General features: G+C 39.3%; 2 protein-coding genes across 5 annotated transcripts; both read right to left on the bottom strand.

The window, feature by feature from the left end:
• Positions 1 to 4,397: 4,397 nt before the first annotated feature.
• On the bottom strand, positions 4,398 to 10,910 carry LOC142144361 (trace amine-associated receptor 4-like). Of its 4 annotated transcripts, none has more exons than XM_075203090.1 (3): positions 10,790 to 10,910; positions 9,011 to 9,127; positions 4,398 to 8,244 (listed from the first exon to the last, which is right to left on the bottom strand). In XM_075203090.1, the coding sequence occupies exon 3, from the start codon at positions 8,221 to 8,223 to the stop codon at positions 7,183 to 7,185; it is 1,041 nt and encodes a 346-aa protein (XP_075059191.1). In that variant the 5' UTR covers positions 8,224 to 8,244; positions 9,011 to 9,127; positions 10,790 to 10,910; the 3' UTR covers positions 4,398 to 7,182. The 4 variants fall into 4 exon arrangements, with proteins under 4 accessions (XP_075059191.1, XP_075059193.1, XP_075059192.1 ...); XM_075203092.1 differs by having other exon boundaries at positions 9,011 to 9,124; XM_075203091.1 differs by lacking the exon at positions 10,790 to 10,910 and adding an exon at positions 9,966 to 10,084.
• Positions 10,911 to 21,824: 10,914 nt separating this feature from the next.
• On the bottom strand, positions 21,825 to 27,496 carry LOC142142867 (trace amine-associated receptor 4-like). The gene is made up of 3 exons (XM_075200662.1): positions 27,382 to 27,496; positions 23,715 to 23,829; positions 21,825 to 23,131 (listed from the first exon to the last, which is right to left on the bottom strand). The coding sequence occupies exon 3, from the start codon at positions 23,108 to 23,110 to the stop codon at positions 22,070 to 22,072; it is 1,041 nt and encodes a 346-aa protein (XP_075056763.1). The 5' UTR covers positions 23,111 to 23,131; positions 23,715 to 23,829; positions 27,382 to 27,496; the 3' UTR covers positions 21,825 to 22,069.
• Positions 27,497 to 27,645: the final 149 nt, after the last annotated feature.

Here is a 27,645-nt window from a genome sequence, read left to right as displayed (position 1 = left end):
TGGCCAGACAGTTTTATTAGTGAGGATGCTGGGTCTGCGCATGCGCAGAACCCGGGAAGATGGTGACTGCACAGGAGAGCCATTGCCTCCTTCCAGAGAGATGGCACCTATGCTGACCAGGTAAGTGACAGCAAGGGCCCCCATCAGTGACCAGCGGGTCTGAGTCATGACAATATGTATGGAAACCCTGAACATGTCAAGGCCCAGAGTTTAGAAACATATTTATTAAGAAATTGTTTATTGTTTGTTACCAAATGTTTGCTGAGCACCACAGTACCCGAAGTACTTCCGGAAAGTGAAGCATTTTGAACCCAATTGCACCCTAATTTGATGGCTGCACCAAGTGGTTTAAACCGCAAAGCTACCATCATTAGTCCTCTGCTTTTAGTGATAGCATGGGGTCGAGTGTTGTGGCCTGTAACAATGTAATTATTTTTACTGACTTTGTGGGCAATGCACAGTTTGAAAGTGTTGGATGTTTCTCTATTATTTAGTTAGTCCTTTGATATTACATGGTGACTTCATGAGTAAAACCCTGAAACAGAGGGAATCTATGGACAAGCAATTTTCTGCTGTCAAAAAGCATTGGCGGGGGATGTGGCTTAAAAGATGAAGAAGGAGGATGTACTTCCATATAGCTCCATCAACGTGGCAACCAGAAGAGGATAAAAGACAAAGAGCTGGCTGGGAATTACAGCAATTGCTAGACTATATTGTACCAGAGTTACAGAGGTTGACAATGGGACCTCAGTGCCATCCGCATCTGGTGGAACATTAATGGTCTACACTGCTAGGCCGGCAAATACAGATGACAACTGGAATCCTGCCGTAGAGATTTGTTGCATGTTGTACATATTTATGCTGGTTCTGTCCCCCTGTTGTATTGTGTTACCTAAGTGTTGTGTGATGGTTAAGTGTCATAGATATAACTCTACCGTGACCTAGTACATTAATAAACTCCAAACATTATTAACAGAGATATTCCCACATCCACGTTTGCAGGGTCATTGAGAAGCTGAAAAGTAGCCCTATGGCTGCTTTCCTGGTGTTCGAGTTTTTATCTTTCCCACCCCCATTCCATTTCTCAAAGACAGACCCTGGGTCATAGTGCTTCACATTGCTCCGGCACCTTTGTCGCAATAAATAAATGGTTTGCTGCAGCCTAAAGGGTCTGCAACCTGGCACTGGTTTCTGAATCACATATATATATAGATAAAAGTCAGCACAAACAGTACACTAAAACACCCTATATTATTGTAGTTATATGTAGGGTGTTGTATTTTCATTGTAGCTTCGCCATCATTAATACCTCTAGATCCTTTACCAGACTTCATAAAAATAAAGGATTTAACAAGCAACTTGATTATCTCACTTTTTCCTCACTTTGCTCTTGCAGTCTATTGGAATTCAAAAAAACAACTGTAAGTAGTGTAGACTAGTGCAGCCACAGTAAAGTGTCAGGGAAATTGCCAATCAAACCTAAGGAGTTATTTACAAAGGAAGCCAAGATGAATTCATACATTTTGATTGATTGCTTACCAAGATTTTTTGGTTATGAGTTTCATTCACAAAATGATGTTTAGGCCACAAATCACTAAAATTCAATGAATATTATGAATTTGCACAACAGAGCTGCAAGAGCCAAGGTGACCCAGGTTATAAGTTGGATATTGTTATGTGCTTTTTAAGAATGGGTTTGCTGCTTGTGTTTTGTATACAGAAGGATTCATTTTGACATTGCATATAGTAACTCTGTAACTATCTCAATAGGCTTCTTAACTGTGTTTTTTGATGTATTCAAAAGATACTTCTATTTTGGGGGAACAGTTAATAATTTCTGAACTCTAAAAATTTCAATTAAATTGTGTGTGTGGTATGTCGAAGCTGCAGAAAAACATGTTGATAGTTTGTATCATCATCATCACCATCATCATCATTTATTTATATAGCGCCAACATATTCCGTAGCGCTTTACAATTGGGGACAAACATAATAAACTAATAAACAAACTGGGTAAAACAGACAAAGAGGTTAGAAGGCCCTGCTCGCAAGATTACAATCTATTGGACAATGTGAGATTGACACATGAGGTTAAGTCTACATTTTGCATTTTGGCCCAGCCAGGCTACAAAGGTAAAAGTGACTCATAGGCTAAATGATCCTGTCACACAACAATGTTGGTCAGGGGGTAGTTGTCTAGTGTGAAATTGTGTAACAGGCGGTAATAGGCTAAGGTAGTGAGGTTAAGAGGGTGCTTGAGGAATATTATAAGCTTGTCTGAAGAGGTATGTTTTCAGAGAATGCTTGAAAGTTTGTAGACCAGAGGAGAGTCTTATTGTGCGAGGGAGAGAGTTCCATAGAGTGGGTGCAGCCCGGAAAAAGTCCTGTAACCGGGAATGGGAGGATGTAATGAAGGTGGATGAGAGACGAAGATCTTGTGTAGAACGGAGTTGCCGAGTTGGAAGATATTTTGAGACAAGAGAGGAGATGTATGTTGGTGCAGCTTTGTTGATTGCCTTGTAGGTTAATAAAGTTGTAAAGGGAATACTAATATTACCACATAGCTACACAATTATATTCTACACTGTTTTCCTGCATTGTTTGCTCTTTATTTTTGCTGTCTATATTAATATTTGCTTCCATGGAAACAGTCTGACAAGATTGCTGTTCCCACAAGTTCTTCAACAGGAAACATTTGTTGCTGTCCCAATATATTAGCTGACATTTAAAGGAACATCGCTTTGTAATGCTGCATGAGGCTGTCACTTACTTTTGAGAATAAACTAAGTAAATATAATTGTGTGTATGCAGCTGTGTGAAAAGGTAGATTACTAGGACTAGTAAACCGGGAGCTATGGATAGTTTTCAGAGAAAGATATTTATAGTAACATAAAATTATAGCAATATGCGTGCACGGAAAAATGCATCAATACAAATATATGCAAAGAATTCCTTGTTTTACATTTTATTGTGTTTCTTAATGCAAAACATACCTGTATAATAATCATCTATATGATGACCTCTAATAATAGCTCCTCATTTTCTTCTAATAACAGTTACCCGTTAACTCAAATGCCATCATTTTTATTACAAGTTACATCAAGTGTAATAAGTACTTGTCATTTATTTTATTGTCAAATTATTCTTTTAATATAGATATAATAATATATGTTGGAAATATTATTAATACACATCAGGATATTATATCACCTCACACCAAGATATGCAAACAACTACTAAGTTAATAAAAAAGCTTTTATTAACCATACACATAGCTGTATAATTCAAAGCAAACTTCATTTGCACATTTTAAGTGACTTGGAAGATTTGAGCACTTTAAATGACTGCATTTTACCAAGGAACACTTGGTGAAATGCAGATGGCTTGCACATGGTCTGTCTATATAGTACAAAAGAATGACAAGAAGGAATTAATGTGCACAGAAGGCAGTTCTAGAAGAACACAACTAAAAAAATACAATATAGAGAAAGGTGCCACATTTGACAGTATGTATAAGTATAACTAGTATATGTCCACACAGGTAATCAAATTCAACGCACAAATATAATTGTGGGTGAGTGATAACAGAAACCAACATACTGAACCGCTAGTACAGTGTTTCCCAAACCAGTACTCAGGGACCCCTAAAAGTGCAGTTTTCCAGGTCACAAGTGATATAATTATACCACCTATTGACCTTTCAATATGTGTCAGCCAGTAATGAAAACGCCTGTACTCCAACAAGGAGATGTGGAAAACATGCACTGTTAGGGGTCTCTGAAGACTGGGTTTTAGAAACAGAGTTCTAGTAAAAATACCCTGTCACCAATCAACTGTGTCTATGGAAAAGGTTCAGTCCACAGGAGCTAAATGTAAAATGCAAAAATACAAAGTAAAAGAAAGTGGACACAGCTATAGTGTAGCACAAAAATGCATCAATAAAATTATAGCTATACAGATCTGCTTGGTCAGTGAGGAACTTAAGAGTGGAGCATACATTCTGTCGCTTAGTATAGAGATTTGTTCAATTGTTCTATGATTTCTTTTGCACTGGTGCACACTCAAACTAAAACAACAACAAAAACCAAGAACAACTAAATTGAAAAAATAAACAAACTATTTTTACAATACACCATTATATCTCTCAACCTAGTAACTCAATTAATGACACAAATTGCAACAGCCTTGGTTCAACCGCCGGCAGATATAGTCATGTAAGGTTTGTTCTCATTACTTTGAACATCTTGTTTCACCTACATTCTGGAACTTGGCTTGCAGGCTCAGGTACAGGAGAACTGGAGATGCATTGTAAGTTTTGATCCCTATGTGTAAACAGCATACAGGTGCAGATAAAGCCCCCTTTTTCCCCTGTGCGGGTGTCATCATGCTATATTAACCTAGTGAGCTGAGCATCGGGTTGCCAGACTATTATGTGCCAGTAATAGTGTCTAGCATTATTACTTGTTCCCAATGTTATGCTGTATACTAAACTCTTGAATGGTTAATATCTACATGTTTCGATTCCTCCGTGTACTTCCACCATCTCTGCACCTATACTATTAATTCTGTGTATGCTAAACCAAGAGACACTATTCTAATTTTAATACTGAGACCAGTAAAGTTATCAGCGTTCCTATTTATTTCCTAACTACCTAGCTTACCAGAGTTTTTCGGTTATAACTATGATTAGTCTGCTTTCAGACATTAACCCTTGGCACTTGAGAATCATAGCATATCATGCAATTTACTCTATAATGGACATTTACTATTAAAGATACTCAAATCTTGGATGTCTCTCTGTGTTGGTACACTACAATTGTTCCTGCTTTTGGACTCTGTGTTGCCACTAGCCAGTGGAGTCCATTATCCAGATTCGTAGCTGCACAGTCATCTGTAGTGAACATTACAATGACCTTGATTTCAGGGTTCTGAAAGAGGATTCCAAACCCTTTGAGGAAATCAAGACCTCAAAAGATGACTTTACATTGAGATAGGCATGAAATTGACATTTTATTGTGAAATCTGTTTAAAAGATATTCATGTACATCTTCCATTGTGCCATGCAATATTTTTGCAAGTTAGTGACTAAGCACCACAGGTAAATCACACTTATATATTCTCAAGCTCAGGTCCAATCAAGTGCACTCTTTGATCCAGACCTCCCAAATTTCAAATGTTTCCCAAACTTTTAAATAATAATTCTATTGAAAATTAAAGAATTAGGTTTCTAAATATGAATGGCGCATTACCACTCTTTAATCAATAATTTCCTTAGTACATAGAAGCCAATGTTTCGATAAGTCGATTTGCAAGTCTGTCTACTGGGGAAAGTGCCTGGAGTTATGACAGAGCTAAAGTGTGCATATATTAATATGAAATTTATCATTACCATGTGGTGTTTGGTTCACTCCGCCCCCTCCTCTGTGTGCATCAAAGTACTCCACCTTCTTCAGAGGGAGAGAGTTTTAGAACAGAATTGTTTTGTATGTAACAAACCATTCTTACATATAACGCTGCTCTGCTCCAGAAACTAGACAATGTGGTAACTGAACCACTGTGGTGTACATTAGTCATGTTTGCCAAATTTTTATTATTGTCCTCTGGGAGATCCCGAAGGTGAGGTATGGTAGGAGGGGGGTGGGGCCAAAAATATGCGATTCACCGTGAGTCGCATCATTGAGGCTCCCGACAGGCAGCATGCGGGTGAATTGCCTGCTCTCCCGGGAGACCTGCCCAGAATTCGGGAGTCTCCTGGACATTCCAGGAGAGTGGGCAAGTATGACATTAGTACGTAGATAGAGCCCTTCATTTTGTTTGGAATTACATGACATGGGTAAAACAAGAAAATCAACACTACTGTGTTTCTCTAGTCCTCTAGACTGACTGATCTTGCTCTCCCTCTAATTGTCCTGAGTAGAAGATCCTCTCTCCAGCTAAGTCAGACTTTTTTCAAACTGCTTGAAATGGTTATTGAAGCTCTACCTCAATGAGCTTACCATTCATATGAAAGTGAGGGTCGATCAGAAGATCAGGTAAGCAAGATTCCACTTTATTTTTGTGTGATATTAATCTTTAAAAGAGTCTGGGGATTACAGGTAGTAATTTATGCCTTAATGACATATCTTTCCCTACGGTGCCAAATATTTGGACTACTTATTTCTTACTGTACCCAAGTACAAAATGTAATTTTCTTATTTTTTCTGGAAACATGGCTCTTTCGTTTTATAAATTTGAATTAATAATATTTTGTTTTATTTGGATCATTTAGGGGACAAATGATAGGAAAAAATAAAGAACCTTGTTAAGTTCCTGTATCTACCACTCTACCTAAAGCACATATTTATGAGACAAAATGGCAAGGTTAATTTAAATGGCTCTAAGTAACGGAAAAAAAATAGTAATTCCACTTTAAAAAAATGTATTTCACCAGTTTTTAATCAGAGGAGATCATAGCTTATATTTGATTCATACACTAATTCTTTAGTCCAAGACAAATTTAGGCTTAGATGAGAAGAATAAGGCTGACCACTTTGTTAAACTGGAAGGATCTGGTCATTCACTCATTCTGTTCCACAGAGTCGTAAATTAAAATTTAAGCACCTGGGGCGAGAAACAAAAGTGCCGCCCCCCTAGCCTTCAATTTTTAAAAAATGAACCTAAAATATTCATAAACTGCGCCCCCCTTTATCATTGCGCCCTGGGTGGTCACCCATATCGCACAGCCCAAGTTATGGACCTGCTGGCCCAAGTGACCCAACCATATAAGGACATGTTACTGCAGTAAGCATATGATGACAATTACAAACAACAGTTATTAGTCGACCAGATTTCCATGCAAGCTAATAGTTTTGGAGTCACACATATACTGATTTGGCCAATTTGCCAATGCTGGCACCAATATCAGTGTGTATGTGTGACCAGCTTAGGTCTGAGTTTTACCTGATCTAGCAGCTCTACCTTCTGCAGGGGAACAACTGCCCCTGATCTCTGTGAAAAGACTAAGCTCTCAAAAGTGGTAAAACTGTGGCTATCATTGATGTTCAGGAATGACACTTTAGTCTGCAATGGAAGTAGATCTAAGAAATTTAATTTTAATTTTTAATAGATACGTAAACCCATTTAAGGCAGGTAGCTTAAAACAAAAAAATACTGAAGAAATATTCTTTAAGCTCTTGAAGAGCATCACACACTAGTTATCACATGCAAAGAAGAAGAACCTAGATTAAATATTTTGCCTGTTATAATGCATGCAAATGATTTTTTGAACCATGGATAGAACAAAGCGTATATAATCGGATTAAGAGTGGAATTAAAATAACCTAGCCATAAGACAGCATTGTAAGCATCTTCAGAAGTTGAGAAATTTACATAAGGGTCAATTACAGTAACAACAAAAAATGGCAGCCAGCACAATATAAATGCCCCCATAATTAAACTCAGTGTCCTTGCTGCTTTGTTTTCTACATTCATGTATATTCTGCTACTGGTGGCTTTTTTCTCACACAGAGAATTTGTGTGATTAAATAAGACCTTAGCTTGTTTTCTAGCAATGGAAAAAATATGAATGTAAATTCCTATCATCAGAATACCAGGAATAAAAAAACATATTAATGAAGAAATTGTTCCCCAAACTCTGTTTAACACAAGAGTACAAGAACCAGTGCAGGACAATCTGGTAACATAATCATGTATTCCTTCCATATGTATATTAGATAGGATAAGGCCAAATGAATATAGACAAGGCACAAACCAACTTGCTATCAAAAACACCTCTACTACCGGAATAGTTATTTTCCTGTAATAGTTAAGTGGGTGACATATTGCGTAGTAACGGTCAACTGAAATAAAGAAAAGATGAAATATGGAGGTTGTACACAACATCACATCAAAACAACTGTGTAGTTTACAAAATATGTCCCCAAAATACCAGCATGAGGTTACAGATCGCACCATGCTGTATGGCATGATCATAAGTCCAACAAGGAAGTCCGCAATGGCCAAGGACAGAATGAGGAAGTTGGTTGGAGTGTGGAGCTGTGTGAAATGAGAAACTGAAATGATCACCATCAGGTTTCCCATAACTGTGAGGATTATAGCTCCAAACATGAAGATATACAAAGCCCAGTAAGTGGAGACAGGTCTGTTTGTCCTAGTGCAGGAAGTGTTGAGAAAGTGAAAGCAAAAGTTCACATGCTGCTCGCTCCATGAACCAGAGGAATTCATATTTGCAAACTATTCAGATCACTGCAAGGAACACAATGAAGAAAACAATTATAGTATTTATAGTATGACATATATACATGACATATGTTCATTGATCCTATATTAGAAATTTCAGAGAAGACACTTTTGGGGGACTTATGGAACTGAAGTAACATGATTATCTTCTTATAGTGTATATTAGTGTGATATATTTCTTCAGACTACTGTACAAAATAAAACATATCTGTTCTTTAGTGGTCTATGCATCAATAAGATGCGGTACAGCTAATTATGTATCGCTGCACACCGCAGTGATGCATATTTAGGTACCGCTAAAATGCATCATGCTGGGGTTACTCTAGGATCCCCGGCGAAGTGACCCCTATGCTGCAAACTTTTTTTCCGATTTACCGGCAGTGATAGGAGGAGGTGCTGTGCGCATATTGCACACTGTACCGGATTCTGCGAAGCCTGAGAGGCTTCAGCAGAATCCCATAGGAAATGACAGATAATGTCATCCTGAGATGGCGTAATCTGTCTGCGCAACACACAGCTTGATGCATTGCAGAACATCGCAGTCCCCATAGTAATCTATGGGGACTGCGATGCTGCACGGTGTTAGTCTAAACAGAGGAGATTTCTGTGAAATCTCATCCGATAGGCAGTTAATGAATGGCAACTATACTTAAAAGATGCAGAAACTACTGTTTCCGCATTTTTTAAGTGTCAAAAATGTTGATGCATAGACTCCTTAGTGAGTAACTCCAAAATGATCACAGACACAGAAGACATAATTAGAATTACTTACGTCATGTTTTACCTCCTGTGCCTTATTTTATTCATCTATATCTTCCATGCTTCTCATCATCCACTGTCCCATTATAAATCGCATAGGAGCAAAGAGTTTCTAGTACCATGTGTTCTGCTGGAGAAAGAATCCAGAGAATGTTAACACTGATCTCTGTGTACACTGCTTAATAAGTTACCATACATGAGCAACGTAGTCAGTGTTTCTCAGCCTATAGAACAATAAAGACATAGTATACAGCAGTAATTATTTACTCTTTACATGCATTGTGGATCTTGAAACGTTAATTTTGCTATAACAAACAATATATTAAATTAATCATAAGTGAAATATAAGTGAACTAGTTTTTCAGGACTAATACAGAAATAAAACTAAGCAACAAAAACCACAGTAAATGAAAAGCACTTTTGTTATACAAGCAGGAGCTGATCATTATGGGGTCTATTTATTAAGCTAGCACGGTGTCAAGCAATATGCATCGCTTCAAATCGCAATTGTGCATATTGAAACACTGCTGCTATTTACTATGCCAGGGCTATTCAGGGAACCCCAACAAAGAACCCCTTCCTATACGAAATGATTGAGTCCTCCACCGGCAGCCTATATAATAAGCAAATAAAAAGTAAGCCAATGTAGAAACTGGTGACAGGTTATCTTAAATATACATTACACAATTTTTTATTATAGTGTATATTTATTATATAAAATTCCATTAATAGAATCTCTCCAGCTTACTCTTCACTTAAGCTTCATGTAAGCCTCACAATATGACAAATAAGGTCATAAGGCGAACAATGATAAACGCATCTCGTTTGTGATATGTCATGTATTTACCTGCCTGGGGAAGTGGTGCAGTTATCCATATGTGCTTCCCTAGTGGCTGTTTCCCTTTCTTCACTTTCCCAAATTCCCTCCCACCCTCCCTTATGTTCGTTAAGAATTTTGTGTTCATTACCTGTCATGATGTGTTATTAATTCTTTTCCTTTATAGAACAGGCACAGCAACTAATACATACATACAGTGTTATCACTGAATTGCTGCAGGTCACTGCCTGACCCTTTGTGCGAGGAATCCCTTGGCGTGCTTTGTGGTAGTATGTCATTGTGTGGTAGTATGTCATTGTGGGAGAAGTCACTCTGATGCCAGATTTAACACCAGCCAAATTGTAAGGGAGGAGCCCTGAATAAAGTGTGATGCCAGAAGGCCATACACTGATTTTGATTTGGGTATTAGTTGGTAGCAGGCCTGCAAAGACTTTCACCACCACCATAAGAGTACTTAAGTTTAATAAAACTATGACCTTTTTATGCCAAAGCATTGGGACATTTCTTTTTTATTGCTACTGTGTTTAGCTAGGTAGTATACTGTGTGTCATGAAGAGAGACATCAACAGTATGCAGCTTATGAATCTTTGTTTATTTTTTTACAAAGTCATTTACTAAGAGAAAATACATTTAGATTGCTCTAATTATACAAATTGTTTTAGCCGTTTAAGGATCTATTTCAGGTTAATATGATAAATGAATTACAAAATGGTTTGTTAATTTTAAAAAAATATTTCTAGTTACATATTTGCAATAATGCTATATTCAGTTTGTTAACATGATATAAGGTTGTACCCATCACTACAGTTGTCTAATATATAGTAGTTAAGTAGACTCTGTGAATCAAAGCTACAGTGCAAACTTTATACTATGATTATTACTTTTTCTTTCAATTTGTACTTGCTTATCCAATCTTTCATTTACATAAAAAAACCTATGTAATAATTTATTTACCTGCCTTTTTCCTTCGTGCTCCAATGGTGTTGAATCCAGTTTATTTCAAGATCCTCTTCCATCTGCAGCTTTTGGTGACCAAGTGAGCAATGTTAGGAACAGCATTTTATACAGCGATACTTTCCCAACAGACTGCATTGTAATTCCCATGAAACATTACAACCACTTCCCACATCCTACACTCATTTGCAGTTTTAAAGTGGCATTATTCACAAGCAATGCTTTACAACATCAAATAATTAAATGGTGAGCTAATTTAAAAAATATGTACTGTGTATTCTGTATTTTTTTCGCAAGTAGCCAGAATTTTATGAAGTATTTTTCTGAATTATTTGGTTATAGTATGCCTGAATATGACTATAGAAAGTTATTACAGCTGGACCAGATAGAGCCATAAATACATTTGGATAAGCTTTAGCATTTAAAGGTATTATAATACAGAGATTAGACATATGAGTTCTGATTTATTTTTAACTTCTATTGACTTTTATTTATAGAGCACCAGCATACCCAGCAGAAACAAAATGTAATAAAACAAGACCGGGTATTAAAATTTAGACAAAAAGTTAAAAGGGCCCTTACCATAGGCTTACAATATTAGGTGTTCGATACCTGAGGACAAGTGGCTTAGAGCATATTGGTCAAGCCAGTTAGAATGGGAAAAGAGTGCTTAGTGGGGCTTTATGATCCAGTCACACAGCACTGTTGGCATTGTGGTCAGAAAGTTATTTGTCCACATAAAGAGAATAATTGTAAGTTTGCAGTGAACTGTGTAAAAGGCTGGCAATCAGATATACAGGGCTATTTATCATTTTGCATAAATAAGGCTGATTTTCTATCACTGCTTAGTGCATGCGACAGGTTTTAGATACAGATTGAATGTGGGTAATAAATAGAGATGCTCACTGACCCCGTGTTTTGGTTTTGGTTTTGGTTTTGGATCTGGATTACCGTTGTGTTTTGGTTTTGGTTTTGGTTTTGCAAAACCGCCATTGCGTGTTTTGGTTTTGGTTTTGGTTTTGTTTGGTTTTGTTTTGCTATTTTGTTGGAAAATCAATGTTTTTGTGCATAAAATAACCAAATTTAGTGCTCCACCTGTTTCTTGGATAAGTAATGTAATTGTAAAGCTAATAAATTAGCAAAAAAAACTGTTCAATTCCTGGTAGGTAGGCCTTCATTAATTCTACTCACAAACCAGATTGTCTTCCTCTCCATCTATGCATATTGGCAATGCAGCCATCGTCTTTGTGTGTATATTACACCCTACACTTATAGTTAAATATGTAAAGAAATGGACAAAGGCAGTTTTGTTTCTGTCTTTCTAGGCCCCCCTCCACATGTAGAAAATACAAAAGAATTCAGCCGTTATAGACTGCACAATATTAATTGAAATAGACAAAGGCAGTTTGGTTTCTGTCTCTCTAGGCCCCCCTTCACTTGTAGAAAATACAAAAAAATTCAGCCGTTATAGATTGTACAATATTGATTGAAATGGACAAAGGCAGTTTGGGGTCAGTCTGTGTATGACACCCTACCCATAATGAGAAATTGACAAAACAGCAGCCTTTCAAGACTGTTCGTGATATCTAAATGCCCCAAGTCCCTTTCCTCTTTGGGGGTAGATTGCACCCTAGACTTAAATATAAAGTTTTAAAAAGATGTTATCGTCATCATCTGGAGTTTCATCCTCACCCTCATCAGTGTGTACATCATCATCACAGACTATCAATTCATCGCCGTTGAATCCGGAATTAGAGAACAGTCAGTGCTTGGATGTCTTTGATGGTGAAGGCCTTCCTCGTGGAAGATGTAGTTCATTTTTATAAACATCATTCTCTCCACATTTTTGGGAAGTAACCTTCTACGGAGATCACTGACTAAGTTCCCGGCTGTGCTGAACACTCGTTCAGAGTACACACTGGAGGGTGGGCAGCTTAAGTATTGCAAAGCAAGTTTGTACATGGGTTTCCAAATGGCCTGCTTTTCTTCCCAGTAAGGAAAGGGACTGTCTGACATTTCCATATCAATTACCTCTTGAAAATAATCCTCCACCATCCTTTGCATGTTTTTACTCATATTGGACGGAGTTATGGGCAAGGTGACACATTTTTTTGAAAAATCCTTCAAACCAGCCCAGATGTTAAATTGTTCTGGTCTGCCCCCTGCGTCTTCCCTGCTTCTTTTTGGGAAATGTAATTTTTTACGAGCAGCAGCAGCTTGAGAGAGTGAAGGAGGACACGTCGTCAAGCCGAGGCCCAGTTCAGCGGCCAACTTGCTGAGCAATAGCTCCTTGCAAAAGTTCACATCTCGTTCATTTTGAAGCAAAGACTCAATGTAGGTCTTAAACCTTGGATCAAGCACAGTGGCCAAAACGTACTGATCCGAGTTCAAGATCTTAATAACTCGAGGATCATTGTGAAGCGAATGAAGTACTTGATCGACAAGGCCAACATACTTTGCGGAATTGCTTGATTTAATCTCCTCCTTCAGTTTCTCAAGCTGCTTTTCCAATAGTCTAATTAAAGGAATGACTTGGTTCAAACTAGCAGAATCTGCACTCACTTCACACGTCACAACTTAAAATGGTTTCAGCACCTTGCACAGGACTGAAAGCATTCCCCACTATGCAAGAGTGAAATACATGTCCCCTCCTTTCCCAATGTCATGGCTTGTGCAATACGCTTGGATGGCTTTGCGCTGATCCTCTGCAACATGTACAGGGTGGAATTCCACCTAGTTACCACCTCCTGCTTAAGTTGGTGGCAGGGCAAGTTAAACTGCTCTTGGAGCTGCTGCAATCTCCTACATGCTGTGGCCGAATGCCTGAAATGGCCTGAAATCTTACGGGCCACCGAAAGCATCTCCTGCACCTCACGGTTATTTCATAGGAAGCTGTGCACCACCAAGCTGATGGTGTGAGCAAAACAGGGAATGTGTTGGAAATCACCCAGCTGTAATGCTCGCACTATATTGTTGGCGTTATCAAAAATGACTCATCCTGGGGAGAATCTAAGTGGTATAAGCCATGTATCAATCACATCTCTTAGTTTGCGTAACAAATTGTCAGCTGAATGCCTGTTAGTGAAGCCGGTGATACAAAGAGTGGCCTGCCTGGGACAAATGTTACGTAGTGGTGTACATGCTGCTGCTGTTCCTGCTGGTGAAGGTGAATGACCAACCCAGTGTCACAGTCATATAATCTTTGGTTTAACCACTTCCACTTGTCCACATATCTGTGGTTAAGTGGACAGTGGGCAGAATGGCATTTTTCAGCGCAATCTCTACATTTGTACAATCTTGTTGGTATAGTTGTGGAATAGCTTTACGGGATAAATGGTGTCGCGATGGAATTCTGTAACACGGACACAAAACCTCAATTAACTGTGAAAAACCAGCTGCATTTATTGTGGATATTGGACGCAGATCTAACACTAACATGGCAGCCATGACGTCTGTGATTCGCTTGGCAACTGGGTGACTGCTGTCATATTTGCTTCCCATAGCAAATGATTGTTTCACGGTTAATTGTTGAAATGTCAGACAGCTCATTTTCTTGGCCTTCCTCTGGGCTGACGATTCACCCCCAGCAGCAGCAACAGCAGCAGCAGTGGGACTATAATCAATTATAGTACAGGAGTCATCCAGCCTTAATAAGTGGGATGCAGGGCTAACTGCGAGCGCTACTAAGGATATTGATGAGGATGGTGTGGTGGGTGTATTTTGTAGCCGTCGGGATGTCGGTGACCGGAGGGTCCTAGCTGATGATGGAGTGCTTGTAATTTTTTTGGAAGAACTTTCAGCTTTTCCCTATACTTTGCCATGAACTCTCGTCAAATGGCGTAACATAGACGAGGTTCCAAGATGGTTAAGGTCCCTCCCTCGACTGACTGTGGCTTGACATACACTACAAATGGCTATACAGTTGTTGTCTGGATTGGGGTAGAAATAATTCCACACATAAGAAGTGGATTTTTTAGTTTTATGGCCTGGCATGACAATGCCTTTTTTCTTGTCACGTGCCAGAACTGCTGCCACTGGTGCAGGACTTACACAAACAACCTCATCCTCATCAACATCCTCATTAGCGCCCTCATCGCCTACACAAATCTTCCCCTCATCCTCTTCTATTTCCATAGTGGCATCCTCAATTTGTTTATCACCGGCTACACTCGGGCTGTTCAGGCACACATCAGCAGAACTGCTGAAAGGGTCCCTCTTTATGGGTACACTAACAGAATGCTCACGATTAGACATCCCACTGTTGGATGGACTCTCCACAGGGATTGGTGTCATTTGTGATTCAGAGCAAACATTATCCTCTAATGCCTTACTGTTATCCTGCAACTCGGCTTTCACGCATAACAGTAGTTGTGCCCCACTTGTAGGCTTGGTAACATTTTTGGATCTGCCACTAACAGAGAAAGGTGAAGACCTCATTCTCTCTTTGCCACTGCGTGTGTAGAATGGCATGTTGGCAATATTTTTTTTATCGGCACTTAACTTTTCCTCAGTTACACTTCTTTTTCGCTTCAACACAGTAAAAAAAATTTTGGGGTGTGTTTTTTTGACTGATTTCAAAAGACTGTGTAGTTTGACATCGCCTTGCCCAGATGACGTACTGGGAACACTACCATCAGGACTGGTGACAGAACCTGGTTGCTCATTCTGCTCATATGTGGACTGCTTTGAATCCATTCTGAGCCCAAATCACTTGTAGTGCTACAAATTGTTTCAGATACTGCTGACAAATATGACTTTTGACAGCCAGAAATATTAATGCAAAAGAATGGGGGACACCCCAAAGCACTTGTAGTGCCAAATATTGAAAAAATAGACTCCTCTATCCTCCTCTCTTATCTATCAATTGTTATTAGAATTGTTAACAGAATTGTAATCAGAATTGTTATCAGAATTGTTATCAGAATTTAATGAAGAATAAGGTGCCGTATTTCCCCATGTATAAGACGCACCTTTTTTCAAACAATTTAGGATCTAAAAACGGGGTGCGTCTTATGTGCTGAGGGGCTTGCTGCCAGCGGCTGCACACTATGTGCAGATCTGTTCGGCAGATACAGGCAGGGAGAGGGTTCTGACCGGCTGCTCTGATCACAATCAGAGCAGCCGGCCAGCACACTCTCTCTGCCTTTCTCTGCGGAACGAACCTGCAGGGAGAGTGTGCTGACCGGCTGCTCACTCGGAATCATCAATCAATACAAAAGGGGAGGGAGAGATGGTTCCAGCAGTGCAGAGGGTTGGCTGTCTTACCGGACTATAAAGGTACCGTCTTTCCATAGCGAAGAGCAGCACAACCTCTGTCTCTTTCCTCCGGCGACCTGCGCCAACTGATTGCAATCAGAGCAGCCAGCCAGCACACTCTCCCTGCCTGTCTCTGCCGAACGGACCTGCAGGGAGAGTTTGCTGGCCGGCTTCTGCACAATCTCAGCACACTTCAGTTGAACGGAACAAAACGTTTTAACAGCAATTTTTTTTTTTTTTAAATTTCGGAGAAAAAATGAAGGTGCGTCTTATACAATGGAGCATCCTATACATGGGGAAATACAGTATATTCTCTGTCCCTGCTCTAATCAGCCTGTGACTACACCCTGCTCTGTCCCTCTGGCAAATGGCGATGGATTGCTGTGGAGGGGAATATTTATGGATTTCAATTACCGCGAGAACCGAGCCCCGACGAAGTCACGATGACGTTCGGCCTCGATTTAGAATCTGTGCGGGCGGGAGAGTACCGAGCCTGCTCGGCTCGGTACTCGGATAGGCAAAGTTCGGGTGAGTTCGGTTCTCGGGGAACTGAGCCCGCCCATCTCTAGTAATAAAGGACATATGGTTTTAACCTACCTTAACTAGGCTAAATAATTAAAAAAGAAATAAAGAAAATCAACCCATCCCTCCCCTTCTGCAACAGCATGTGCTACTCAGCATCAGGTACGGTCCTCTAGGGGGGGAAAGTGGGCCAACAAATGATGAGGCCCGGCACCTAGAGATTCCTGGCCCAATGCTAAGTAACATAAGGCCCATCCTGGCACCCCTCGCTGGTGTATGCTTTAAACCCAACCATCATAGGTATTTAATTATGTGTTCATATGACCTTGCTATCCTTGCCATAAACAATTTATGTGTCACACTTAAGGGCTCTGAGAACATCCCGAAAGGTTATACGGGTTGGTGCTACCCTGCTAGAGGTGCGAAATCTAACAGAGAGGGAGGTGTTGACCGGTGATTCCCGCAAGGAAGTATGGGCTTAGCGGCTCCCGAACCTGGAGAGAGAACCTAGTATGCCGGAACTGGAGATACAAGGGCGGTACGGTGGAGCTGGGAAGCCCCTAGAATCAGGATGACCGAGAGCTGAGAAGTTTTGCAACTGTGGTTGCCGTGGAAGTCTTGTGGCGCTAGGAAACCCCTAGAATCAGGATGACCAAGAGGAGAGATGTTCTGTAACTTGTCTATAGGGGAAAGAAGCACCAGAGCATCAAGCACAGACTGATAGCGAGACCTTCCGCCAGACAGTCAGGAAACAGTGAAGATGAATGGAGGAATAACAGAGCACCGGGATACTGCAGACTAGCAGAGTGATACTGCAGCCAAATACTGGGAGCAACTGCTCTGTAGGAGAGACCTGAAGATTTGGCACAGTTTGCCTGCAGGATGTGCCTTTTATAGTTGAGGAAGCCAGCTGCTTGGCCAGACAGTTTTATTAGTGAAGATGCTGGGTCTGCGCATGCGCAGAACCCGGGAAGATGGTGACTGCACAGGAGAGCCATTGCCTCCTTCCAGAGAGATGGCACCTATGCTGACCAGGTAAGTGACAGCAAGGTCCCCCGTCAGTGACCAGCGGGTCTGAGTCGTGACAATATGTATGGAAACCCCGAACATGTCAAGGCCCAGAGTTTAGAAACATATTTATTAAGAAATTGTTTATTGTTTGTTACCAAATGTTTGCTGAGCACCACAGTACCTGAAGTACTTCCGGAAAGTGAAGCATTTTGAACCCAATTGCACCCTAATTTGATGGCTGCACCAAGTGGTTTAAACCGCAAAGCTACCATCATTAGTCCTCTGCTTTTAGTGATAGCATGGGGTCGAGTGTTGTGGCCTGTAACAATGTAATTATTTTTACTGACTTTGTGGGCAATGCACAGTTTGAAAGTGTTGGGTGTTTCTCTATTATTTAGTTAGTCCTTTGATATTACATGGTGACTTCATGAGTAAAACCCTGGAACAGAGGGAATCTATGGACAAGCAATTTTCTGCTGTCAAAAAGCATTGGCGGGGGATGTGGCTTAAAAGATGAAGAAGGAGGATGTACTTCCATATAGCTCCATCAACGTGGCAACCAGAAGAGGATAAAAGACAAAGAGCTGGCTGGGAATTACAGCAATTGCTAGACTATATTGTACCAGAGTTACAGAGGTTGACAATGGGACCTCAGTGCCATCCGCATCTGGTGGAACATTAATGGTCTACACTGCTAGGCCGGCAAATACAGATGACAACTGGAATCCTGCCGTAGAGATTTGTTGCATGTTGTACATATTTATGCTGGTTCTGTCCCCCTGTTGTATTGTGTTACCTAAGTGTTGTGTTATGGTTAAGTGTCATAGATATAACTCTACCGTGAACTAGTACATTAATAAACTCCAAACATTATTAACAGAGATATTCCCACATCCACGTTTGCAGGGTCATTAAGAAGCTGAAAAGTAGCCCTATGGTTGCTTTCCTGGTGTTCGAGTTTTTATCTTTCCCACCCCCATTCCATTTCTCAAAGACAGACCCTGGGTCATAGTCCTTCACATTGCTCCGGCACCTTTGTCGCAATAAATAAATGGTTTGCTGCAGCTTAAAGGGTCTGCAACCTTGCACTGGTTTCTGAATCACATATATATATAGATAAAAGTCAGCACAAACAGTACACTAAAACACCCTATATTATTGTAGTTATATGTAGGGTGTTGTATTTTCATTGTAGCTTCGCCATCATTAATACCTCTAGATCCTTTACCAGACTTCATAAAAATACAGGATTTAACACGCAACTTGATTAGCTCCCTTTTTCCTCACTTTGCTCTTGCAGTCTATTGGAATTAAAAAAAACAACTGTAAGTAGTGTAGACTAGTGCAGCCACAGTAAAGTGTCAGGGAAATTGCCAATCAAACCTAAGGAGTTATTTACAAAGGAAGCCAAGATGAATTCATACATTTTGATTGATTGCTTACCAAGCTTTTTTGGTTATGAGTTTCATTCACAAAATGATGTTTAGGCCACAAATCACTAAAATTCAATGAATATTATGAATTTGCACAACAGAGCTGCAAGAGCCAAGGTGACCCAGGTTATAAGTTGGATATTGTTATGTGCTTTTTAAGAATGGGTTTGCTGCTTGTGTTTTGTATACAGAAGGATTCATTTTGACATTGTATATAGTAACTCTGTAACTATCTCAATAGGCTTCTTAACTGTGTTTTTCGATGTATTCAAAAGATACTTCTATTTTGGGGGAACAGTTAATAATTTCTGAACTCTAAAAATTTAAATTAAATTGTGTGTGTGGTATGTCGAAGCTGCAGAAAAACATGTTGATAGTTTGTATCATCATCATTTATTTTTATAGCGCCAACATATTCCGTAGCGCTTTACAATTGGGGACAAACATAATAAACTAATAAACAAACTGGGTAAAACAGACAAAGAGGTTAGAAGGCCCTGCTCGCAAGATTACAATCTATTGGACAATGGGAGATTGACACATGAGGTTAAGTCTACATTTTGCATTTTGGCCCAGCCAGGCTACAAAGGTAAAAGTGACTCATAGGCTAAATGATCCTGTCACACAACAATGTTGGTCAGGGGGTAGTTGTCTAGCGTGAAATTGTGTAACAGGCGGTAATAGGCTAAGGTAGTGAGGTTAAGAGGGTGCTTGAGGAATATTATAAGCTTGTCTGAAGAGGTAGGTTTTCAGAGAACGCTTGAAAGTTTGTAGACCAGAGGAGAGTCTTATTGTGCGAGGGAGAGAATTCCATAGAGTGGGTGCAGCCCGAAAAAAGTCCTGTAACCGGGAATGGGAGGATGTAATGAAGGTGGATGAGAGACGCAGATCTTGTGTAGAACGGAGTTGCCGAGTTGGAAGATATTTTGAGACAAGAGAGGAGATGTATGTTGGTGCAGCTTTGTTGATTGCCTTGTAGGTTAATAAAGTTGTAAAGGGAATACTAATATTACCACATAGCTACACAATTATATTCTACACTGTTTTCCTGCATTGTTTGCTCTTTATTTTTGCTGTCTATATTAACATTTGCTTCCATGGAAACAGTCTGACAAGATTACAAGTTCTTCAACAGGAAACATTTGTTGCTGTCCCCTATATATTAGCTGACATTTAAAGGAACATCGCTTTGTAATGCTGCATGAGGCTGACACTTACTTTTGAGAATAAACTAAGTAAATATAATTGTGTGTATTCAGCTGTGTGAAAAAGTAGATTACTAGGACTAGTAGACCGGGAGCTATGGATAGTTTTCAGAGAAAGAAATTTATAGTAACATAAAATTATAGCAATATGCGTGCACGGAAAAATGCATCAATACAAATATATGCAAAGAATTCCTTGTTTTACATTTTATTGTGTTTCTTAATGCAAAACATACCTGTATAATAATCATCTATATGATGAACTCTAATAATAGCTCCTCATTTTCTTCTAATAACAGTTACCCGTTAACTCAAATGCCATCATTTTTATTACAAGTTACATCAAGTGTAATAAGTACTTCTCATTTATTTTATTGTCAAATTATTCTTTTAATATAGATATAATAATATATGTTGGAAATATTATTAATACACATCAGGATATTATATCACCTCACACCAAGATATGCAAACAACTACTAAGTTAATAAAAAAGCTTTTATTAACCATACACATAGCTGTATAATTCAAAGCAAACTTCATTTGCACATTTTAAGTGACTTGGAAGATTTGAGCACTTTAAATGACTGCATTTTACCAAGGAACACTTGGTGAAATGCAGATGGCTTGCACATGGTCTGTCTATATAGTACAAAAGAATGACAAGAAGGAATTAATGTGCACAGAAGGCAGTTCTAGAAGAACACAACTAAAAAAATACAATATAGAGAAAGGTGCCACATTTGACAGTATGTATAAGTATAACTAGTATATGTCCACACAGGTAATCAAATTCAACGCACAAATATAATTGTGGGTGAGTGATAACAGAAACCAACATACTGAACCGCTAGGACAGTGTTTCCAAAACCAGTACTCAGGGACCCCTAAAAGTGCAGTTTTCCAGGTCCCAAGTGATATATAATTATACCACCTGTTGACCTTTCAATATGTGTCAGTCAGTAATGAAAACGCCTGTACTCCAACAAGGAGATATGGAAAACATGCACTGTTAGGGGTAAAAATACCCTGTCACCAATCAACTGTGTCTATGGAAAAGGTTCAGCCCACAGGAGCTAAATGTAAAATGCAAAAATACAAAGTAAAAGAAAGTGGACACAGCTATAGTGTAGCACAAAAATGCATCAATAAAATTATAGCTATACAGATCTGCTTGATCAGTGAGGAACTTAAGAGGGGAGCATACATTCTGTCTCTTAGTACAGAGATTTGTTCAATTGTTCTATGATTTCTTTTGCACTGGTGCACACTCAAACTAAAACAACAACAAAAACCAAGAACAACTAAATGGAAAAAATAAACAAACTATTTTTACAATACACCATTATATCTCTCAATCTAGTAACTCAATTAATGACACAACATGATGCAACATCCTTGGTTCAACCGCCGGCAGATATAGTCATGTAAGGTTTGTTCTCTTTACTTTGAACATCTTGTTTCACCTACATTCTGAAACTTGGCTTGCAGGCTCAGGTACAGGAGAACTGGAGATGCATTGTATGTTCTGATCCCTATGTGTAAACAGCATACAGGTGCAGATAAAGCCCCCTTTTTCCCCTGTGCTGGTGTCAGTTGGCCATGCCACAGACACTATATTAACCTAGTGAGCTGAGCATCGGGTTGCCATTGATTTCAAAGAAAAGACTAAGTTCTCAAGAGTGGTAAAGCTGCAGCTCTCATTGATGTGCAGGAATGATACTTTAGTATGCAAAAGAGGAAGATCTAAGTAATTTAATTTTAAACTTTAATAGATACGTTAACCCAGTTAGGGCAGATAGCTTAAAACAAAAAAAATACTGAAGAAATATTCTTTAAACTCTTGAAGAGCATCACACACTAGTTATCACATGCAAAGAAGAAGATCCTAGATTAAATATTTTGCAGGTTATAATGCATGCAAATGATTTTTTAAACCATGGATAGAACAAAGCATATATAATCGGATTAAGAGTGGAATTAAAATAACCTAGCCATAAGACAGCATTGTAAACATCTTCAGAAGTTGAGAAATTTATATAAGGGTCAGTTACAGCAACAGTAAAAAATGGCAGCCAACAGAATATAAATGCACCCATAACTAAACTCAGTGTCCTTGCTGCTTTGTTTTCTACATTCATGTATGTTCTGCTACTGGTGGCTTTTTTCTCACACAGAGAATTTGTGTGATTAAATAAGACCTTAGCTTGTTTTCTAGCAATGGAAAAAATATGAATGTAAATTCCTATCATCAGAAAACCAGGAATAAAAAAACATATTAATGAAGAAATTGTTTCCCAAACTCTGTTTAACACAAGAGTACAAGAACCAGTGCAGGACAATCTGGCAACATAATCATGTATTCCTTCCATATGTATATTAGATAGGATAAGGCCAAATGAATATAGACAAGGCACAAACCAACTTAATATCAAAAACACCTCTACTACCGGAATAGTTATTTTCCTGTAATAGTTAAGTGGGTGACATATCGCGTAGTAACGGTCAACTGAAATAAAGAAAAGATGAAATATGGAGGTTGTACACAACATCACATCAAAACAACTGTGTAGTTTACAAAATATGTCCCCAAAATACCAGCATGAGGTTACAGATCGCACCATGCTGTATGGCATGACCATCAGTCCAACGAGGAAGTCCGCAATGGCCAAGGACAGAATGAGGAAGTTGGTTGGAGTGTGGAGCTGTGTGAAATGAGAAACTGAAATGATCACCATCAGGTTTCCCATAACTGTGAGGATTATAGCTCCAAACATGAAGATATACAAAGCCCAGTAAGTGGAGACAGGTCTGTTTGTCCTAGTGCAGGAAGTGTTGAGAAAGTGAAAGCAAAAGTTCACATGCTGCTCGCTCCATGAACCAGAAGAATTCATATTTACAAACGCTTCAGATCACTGCAAGGAACACAATAAAGAAAACAATTATAGTATTTATAGTATGACATACATACATGACATATGTTTATTGATCTTATATTAGGTGTTTCAGAGCGGACACATTTGGGGGACTTATGCAACTGAACTAATACATACTTGCCAACTCTCCCGGAATGTCCGGGAGACTCCCGCATTTTGAGAGAGTCTCCCGGACTTCCGGACGAGTGTGGCAATCTCCCGAATTCTGCCCACTTCACTAGGAAGTGCCCCACTTCCTAGTGAAGTGGGCAGAATTAGATTCCAAACGCCGCGATTCCCGGTGAATTGCGGCGTTTGGCCCCGCCCCCCACTGTCAAATGACGCGTTTGCGTCATGATGTCACAGGGGGCGGGGCCAAAATGACGCAATTTTGGCCGTCCCGCCCCCCTCCACTGGCTGGCTCCTGGAAGGGAGCTGAAGAAAGTCGGCAAGTATAAACTAACATGATAATCCTCTTACATATATTTCTTCAGACTACTGTACAAAATAAAGCAAATCTGTTCTTTAGTGAGTACACTCCAAAATGATCACAGACACAGAAGAAATAATTAGAATTGCTTACATCATGTTTCACCTCCTGTGCTTTATTTTATTCATCTATTGTCCATGCTTCTCATCATCCACTGTTGCATTATAAATCTCACAGGAGCAAAGAGTTACCAGCACCATGTGTTCTGCTGGAGAAAGAATCCAGAGAATGTTAACACTGACGACTGGATATCTGTGTACACTGCTTCATAAGTTACCATATATGAGCAGCGTTCTCAGCCTATAGAACAATAAAGACATAGTATACAGCAGTAATTATTTGCTAAAGATGCTCTTTACATGCATTGTGGATCTTGAAACATTGATTTTGCTGTAACAAACAATATATTAAATTAATCATAAGTGAAATATAAGTGAACTAGTTTTTAGCACTAACACAGAAAAAACAACAAAAACTAAAGCAAATGAAAAGCTCTTTTGTTATACAAACAGGAGCTAATCATTATAGGGTCTATTTATTAAGCTTGTGCGGTGTCAAGCAATATGCATCGCTTCAAATCGTAATGGTGCATATTGAAACACTGCTGCTATTTACTATGCTGGAGCTACTCGGGGAGAAGAATCCCTTCCTATACGAAGTGATTGAGTCCTCCACCGGCAGCCTATATAATAAGCAAATAAAAAGTAAGCCAATGTAGAAACTGGTGACAGGGTATCTTAAATCTACATTACACAAATTTCTATTTTAGCGTATATTTAATTATGCAAAATTTCAATAATAATAACTTGAGCTTCATGTATACCTCACACTATGACAAGTAAGGTCATAAGGCGAACAATGATAAACGAATCTCGTTTGTGACATGTCATGCACTTACCTACTAGGGATCAAGTCCACTGCATGCTCCAGCCATCAAGATCCTGGGGGAGTAGTGTAGTTACCCATATGTGCTTCCCCACTGGCTGTTTCCCTTTCTTCGTTTTCACAAATGCCCTCCCACTCTCCCTTATGTTCATTAGGAATTTTGTGCTTATTACCTGTCATGATGTGTTATGAATTATTTTCTTTTACAGAACAGGCAGAACGACTAATACATACGGTTGTTAGCAGTCGCGGCGGCCGCGGGCACCGCCGCGACTCTCACCTATTTCCTACAGGCGTCCCGGTCGTCGCTATGGCAACCGGGACGTCACTTCCTGCTTTTACCCGACCGTTGCCAGGGCAACGTTCGGACGCTATTTACAGGGGCGCTGCGTCCCGGCAGCTGTGAACAGCCGGGCGCATGCGCAGAAGCGCCCACAAGCCTGTGGGCTGATTAATATGGCAGGATTGAGCCTGCCCATGTGATTTGAGAGCTAGGCTCTGATTGGCCACTACTGGTATTTAAGGCAGTGAGGTCTGCAGCCTCACTGCCGGTTATAGCGTTCTGTCCTCAGTCCTGCTGCCTGCTTGTGCTATCCATTTTGGTTCCTGCTACCTTGGATTTGACTACCCGTGTTTTGACCCCTGCTTGTTATTGGACCTGTGACCCTTCTCTTCTGACCTTGACCTTTTGCCTGGAATTCGGATTTTGCTTCTCTGCCTGTGAGTTTGACTCTTCGCTTGCCCTTGGATATTGCATCTGTGCCTGTGACCTTTTGACCTAGGATTCTTCTTATACTACAGTCCACCAATCACTCCACTTCTGGGAACTCCTTTAAGTCAGTATACGTTACTTGACCCTCGGTCGGCCCGCAGCCCAGTCTGTCCCCACCACTAGGGGCTCCAGCGAACACCTGGCCTTCAGAGTAGTTCCCGAGTTTCACTGTACTGACTTGGGAGTTCCTAACAACGGTGTTATCATTGATTGGCCGCAGGTCACTGCCCCTTTAAAAGCACCCTGGCTCTTGGTCCCTTTGTGTGAGGGATCCCTTCGCGTGCATTGTGTGAGTATGTCATTGTGAGTCCAGAAGGGGAGAAGTCACTTTGACACCAGATTTAACACTGGACAAATCGTAAGGGGGGAGCACAGGTTACAGTGTAGTGCCAGAAGGCCATACACTGATTTTGGTTCAGGTATTAGTTGGTAGCTTACCTGCAAAGGCTTTCAATGCCACCATAACAGTAATTAAGTTCAATAAAACTGTGACCTTTTTATGCCAAAGCATTGTATCCACGTCTTTAATTTATTGCTAGAATATGTAGTTAGTTAGTATACTGTAATTTCCATTTCTATCATCACCAATAAAGATTGTCTGATGCGATTAACAAGGTTCCAACGCACAAGAGATTTAATAGCAAAATATAGCAAAGTAGAATAAAATACTATAAAGAATAAGAAAGTATAACTGATACATTAGGCTTGCGCACTGAATTCAGTACCAACCATCAATCCTGAAGTCTGCAATCAAAGAGGCAGTTACTAGGTCCAGTGTTTGTTTATATAGAGTTTGGTTTGAAAAACAAATGTGATGATGTAACAATGTACACAAAGATAACATTAAGAAAGTTCTTCATTGGTTCATGGTTTAAGAAAGTCCTTTACAATGCAGGCCATAGGTCAGTTCAAAGGATTCCTCTCCAGAGTTGGGGGCAAGTCACTCCAACAGCTATGCACATATCTTCCTTAAGGGAACCAAATAAAACTGGTTTAAATCAACCCATTAATAGAGTACTTTTGAGAATTAATATTATACTATTCATAACTAGTGATCGTTATGTGCGATCACTCCTCCGATGATATATGATCCCTGCTGGTAAAGTGTGGATTAATATGAGACTAAACTCCATACATTTCTTAAGACCTGAACCACAAATACCTTTTCTGTAGTTTTATTTTTGTATAAATAACCTTTAAGTCTGACTAATAAAATGATGTGAGTTGGAACATTATTAAAAGTGTACTATTTGCAAATGTAGAAGTGTGTAAGTATATTTGCTGTGTTTTCTTATGTAATTGCTTATTTAACATTCGTACGCTGATGTGTACAAATCGCAATTGCACAGGACTCTATAATAATCTATATTTACTAATTAGAAATGACTTTATCCAATTATTTGACTTAAACAATACTTTGTATCATGAAGAGGGGCATCAACAGTATGCAGTATTTGTTTATTTTCAAATACATTTACTAAGAGAAAATACATTTAGATTGGTCTCATTATCCAATATGTCTTAGCCATTTAAGGATAAATTCAGAGCATTATGTTAAATGAATTGCAAATAAATTGTTATTTTTAGAAAATATTTCTAGTTACATGTTTGCAATAATGCAATATTCAGTTTGCTAAAATGATCTAAGGTTGTACCCATAGAGACTGTGGGCCTGAGTCATTAAGGAAAGTAAGGCAAATAAAAGTACATGTTCTCTGGGACAAACCATGTTACAATGCAAGTGGTGCAAATTAGTTTATTATTTTGCACATAAGTTAAATACTGGCTGTATTTTCATCTAGCACACAAATAATTTATAGCATTACTGTCCCACTAAAATTTAAAGTTGATCTAGGACATGCCCTATCCCAACTATAGATCTGTCCCCACATTTTAAATGTATCTCACCCTACAATGCAACATGGTTTTTCCCAGGTACAAAGTTACTCCTTTTTTTATGCTTTACTCTCCTTAATGACTCAGGCCCTGTGAATCAGAGCTACAGTCCAAATTTTATACTATGATGATTACTTTTTATTTTAATTTGTACTTGCTTATCCAATCTTTCATTTACATTCAAAAGCAATATAATGATTTATATACCTGCCTTTTTCCTTTGTGTTTCTATATTGCTGAATCCACGTTATTTCAAGATCCTCCATCTGCTGCTTTTGGTGTCCAAGTGAGCAATGTTAGGAACAGCATTTTATACAGCAATACTTTCCCAACAGACTGCATAGTAATTCCCAGGAAACATAAAAACCATTCCGACATCCCACACTCATTTGCAGTTGTAATGTGGTATTATTCACAAGAAATGCTTTAAAACATCAGATAATTAAATGGTGAGCTCATTTTAAAAAATAT

Source organism: Mixophyes fleayi, chromosome 3, assembly GCF_038048845.1.
Source record: "Mixophyes fleayi isolate aMixFle1 chromosome 3, aMixFle1.hap1, whole genome shotgun sequence".
NCBI lineage: Eukaryota > Metazoa > Chordata > Amphibia > Anura > Limnodynastidae > Mixophyes > Mixophyes fleayi.
Note: the sequence above shows the minus strand (reverse complement) of the source record. Positions and strands in the feature narration are given on the sequence as shown.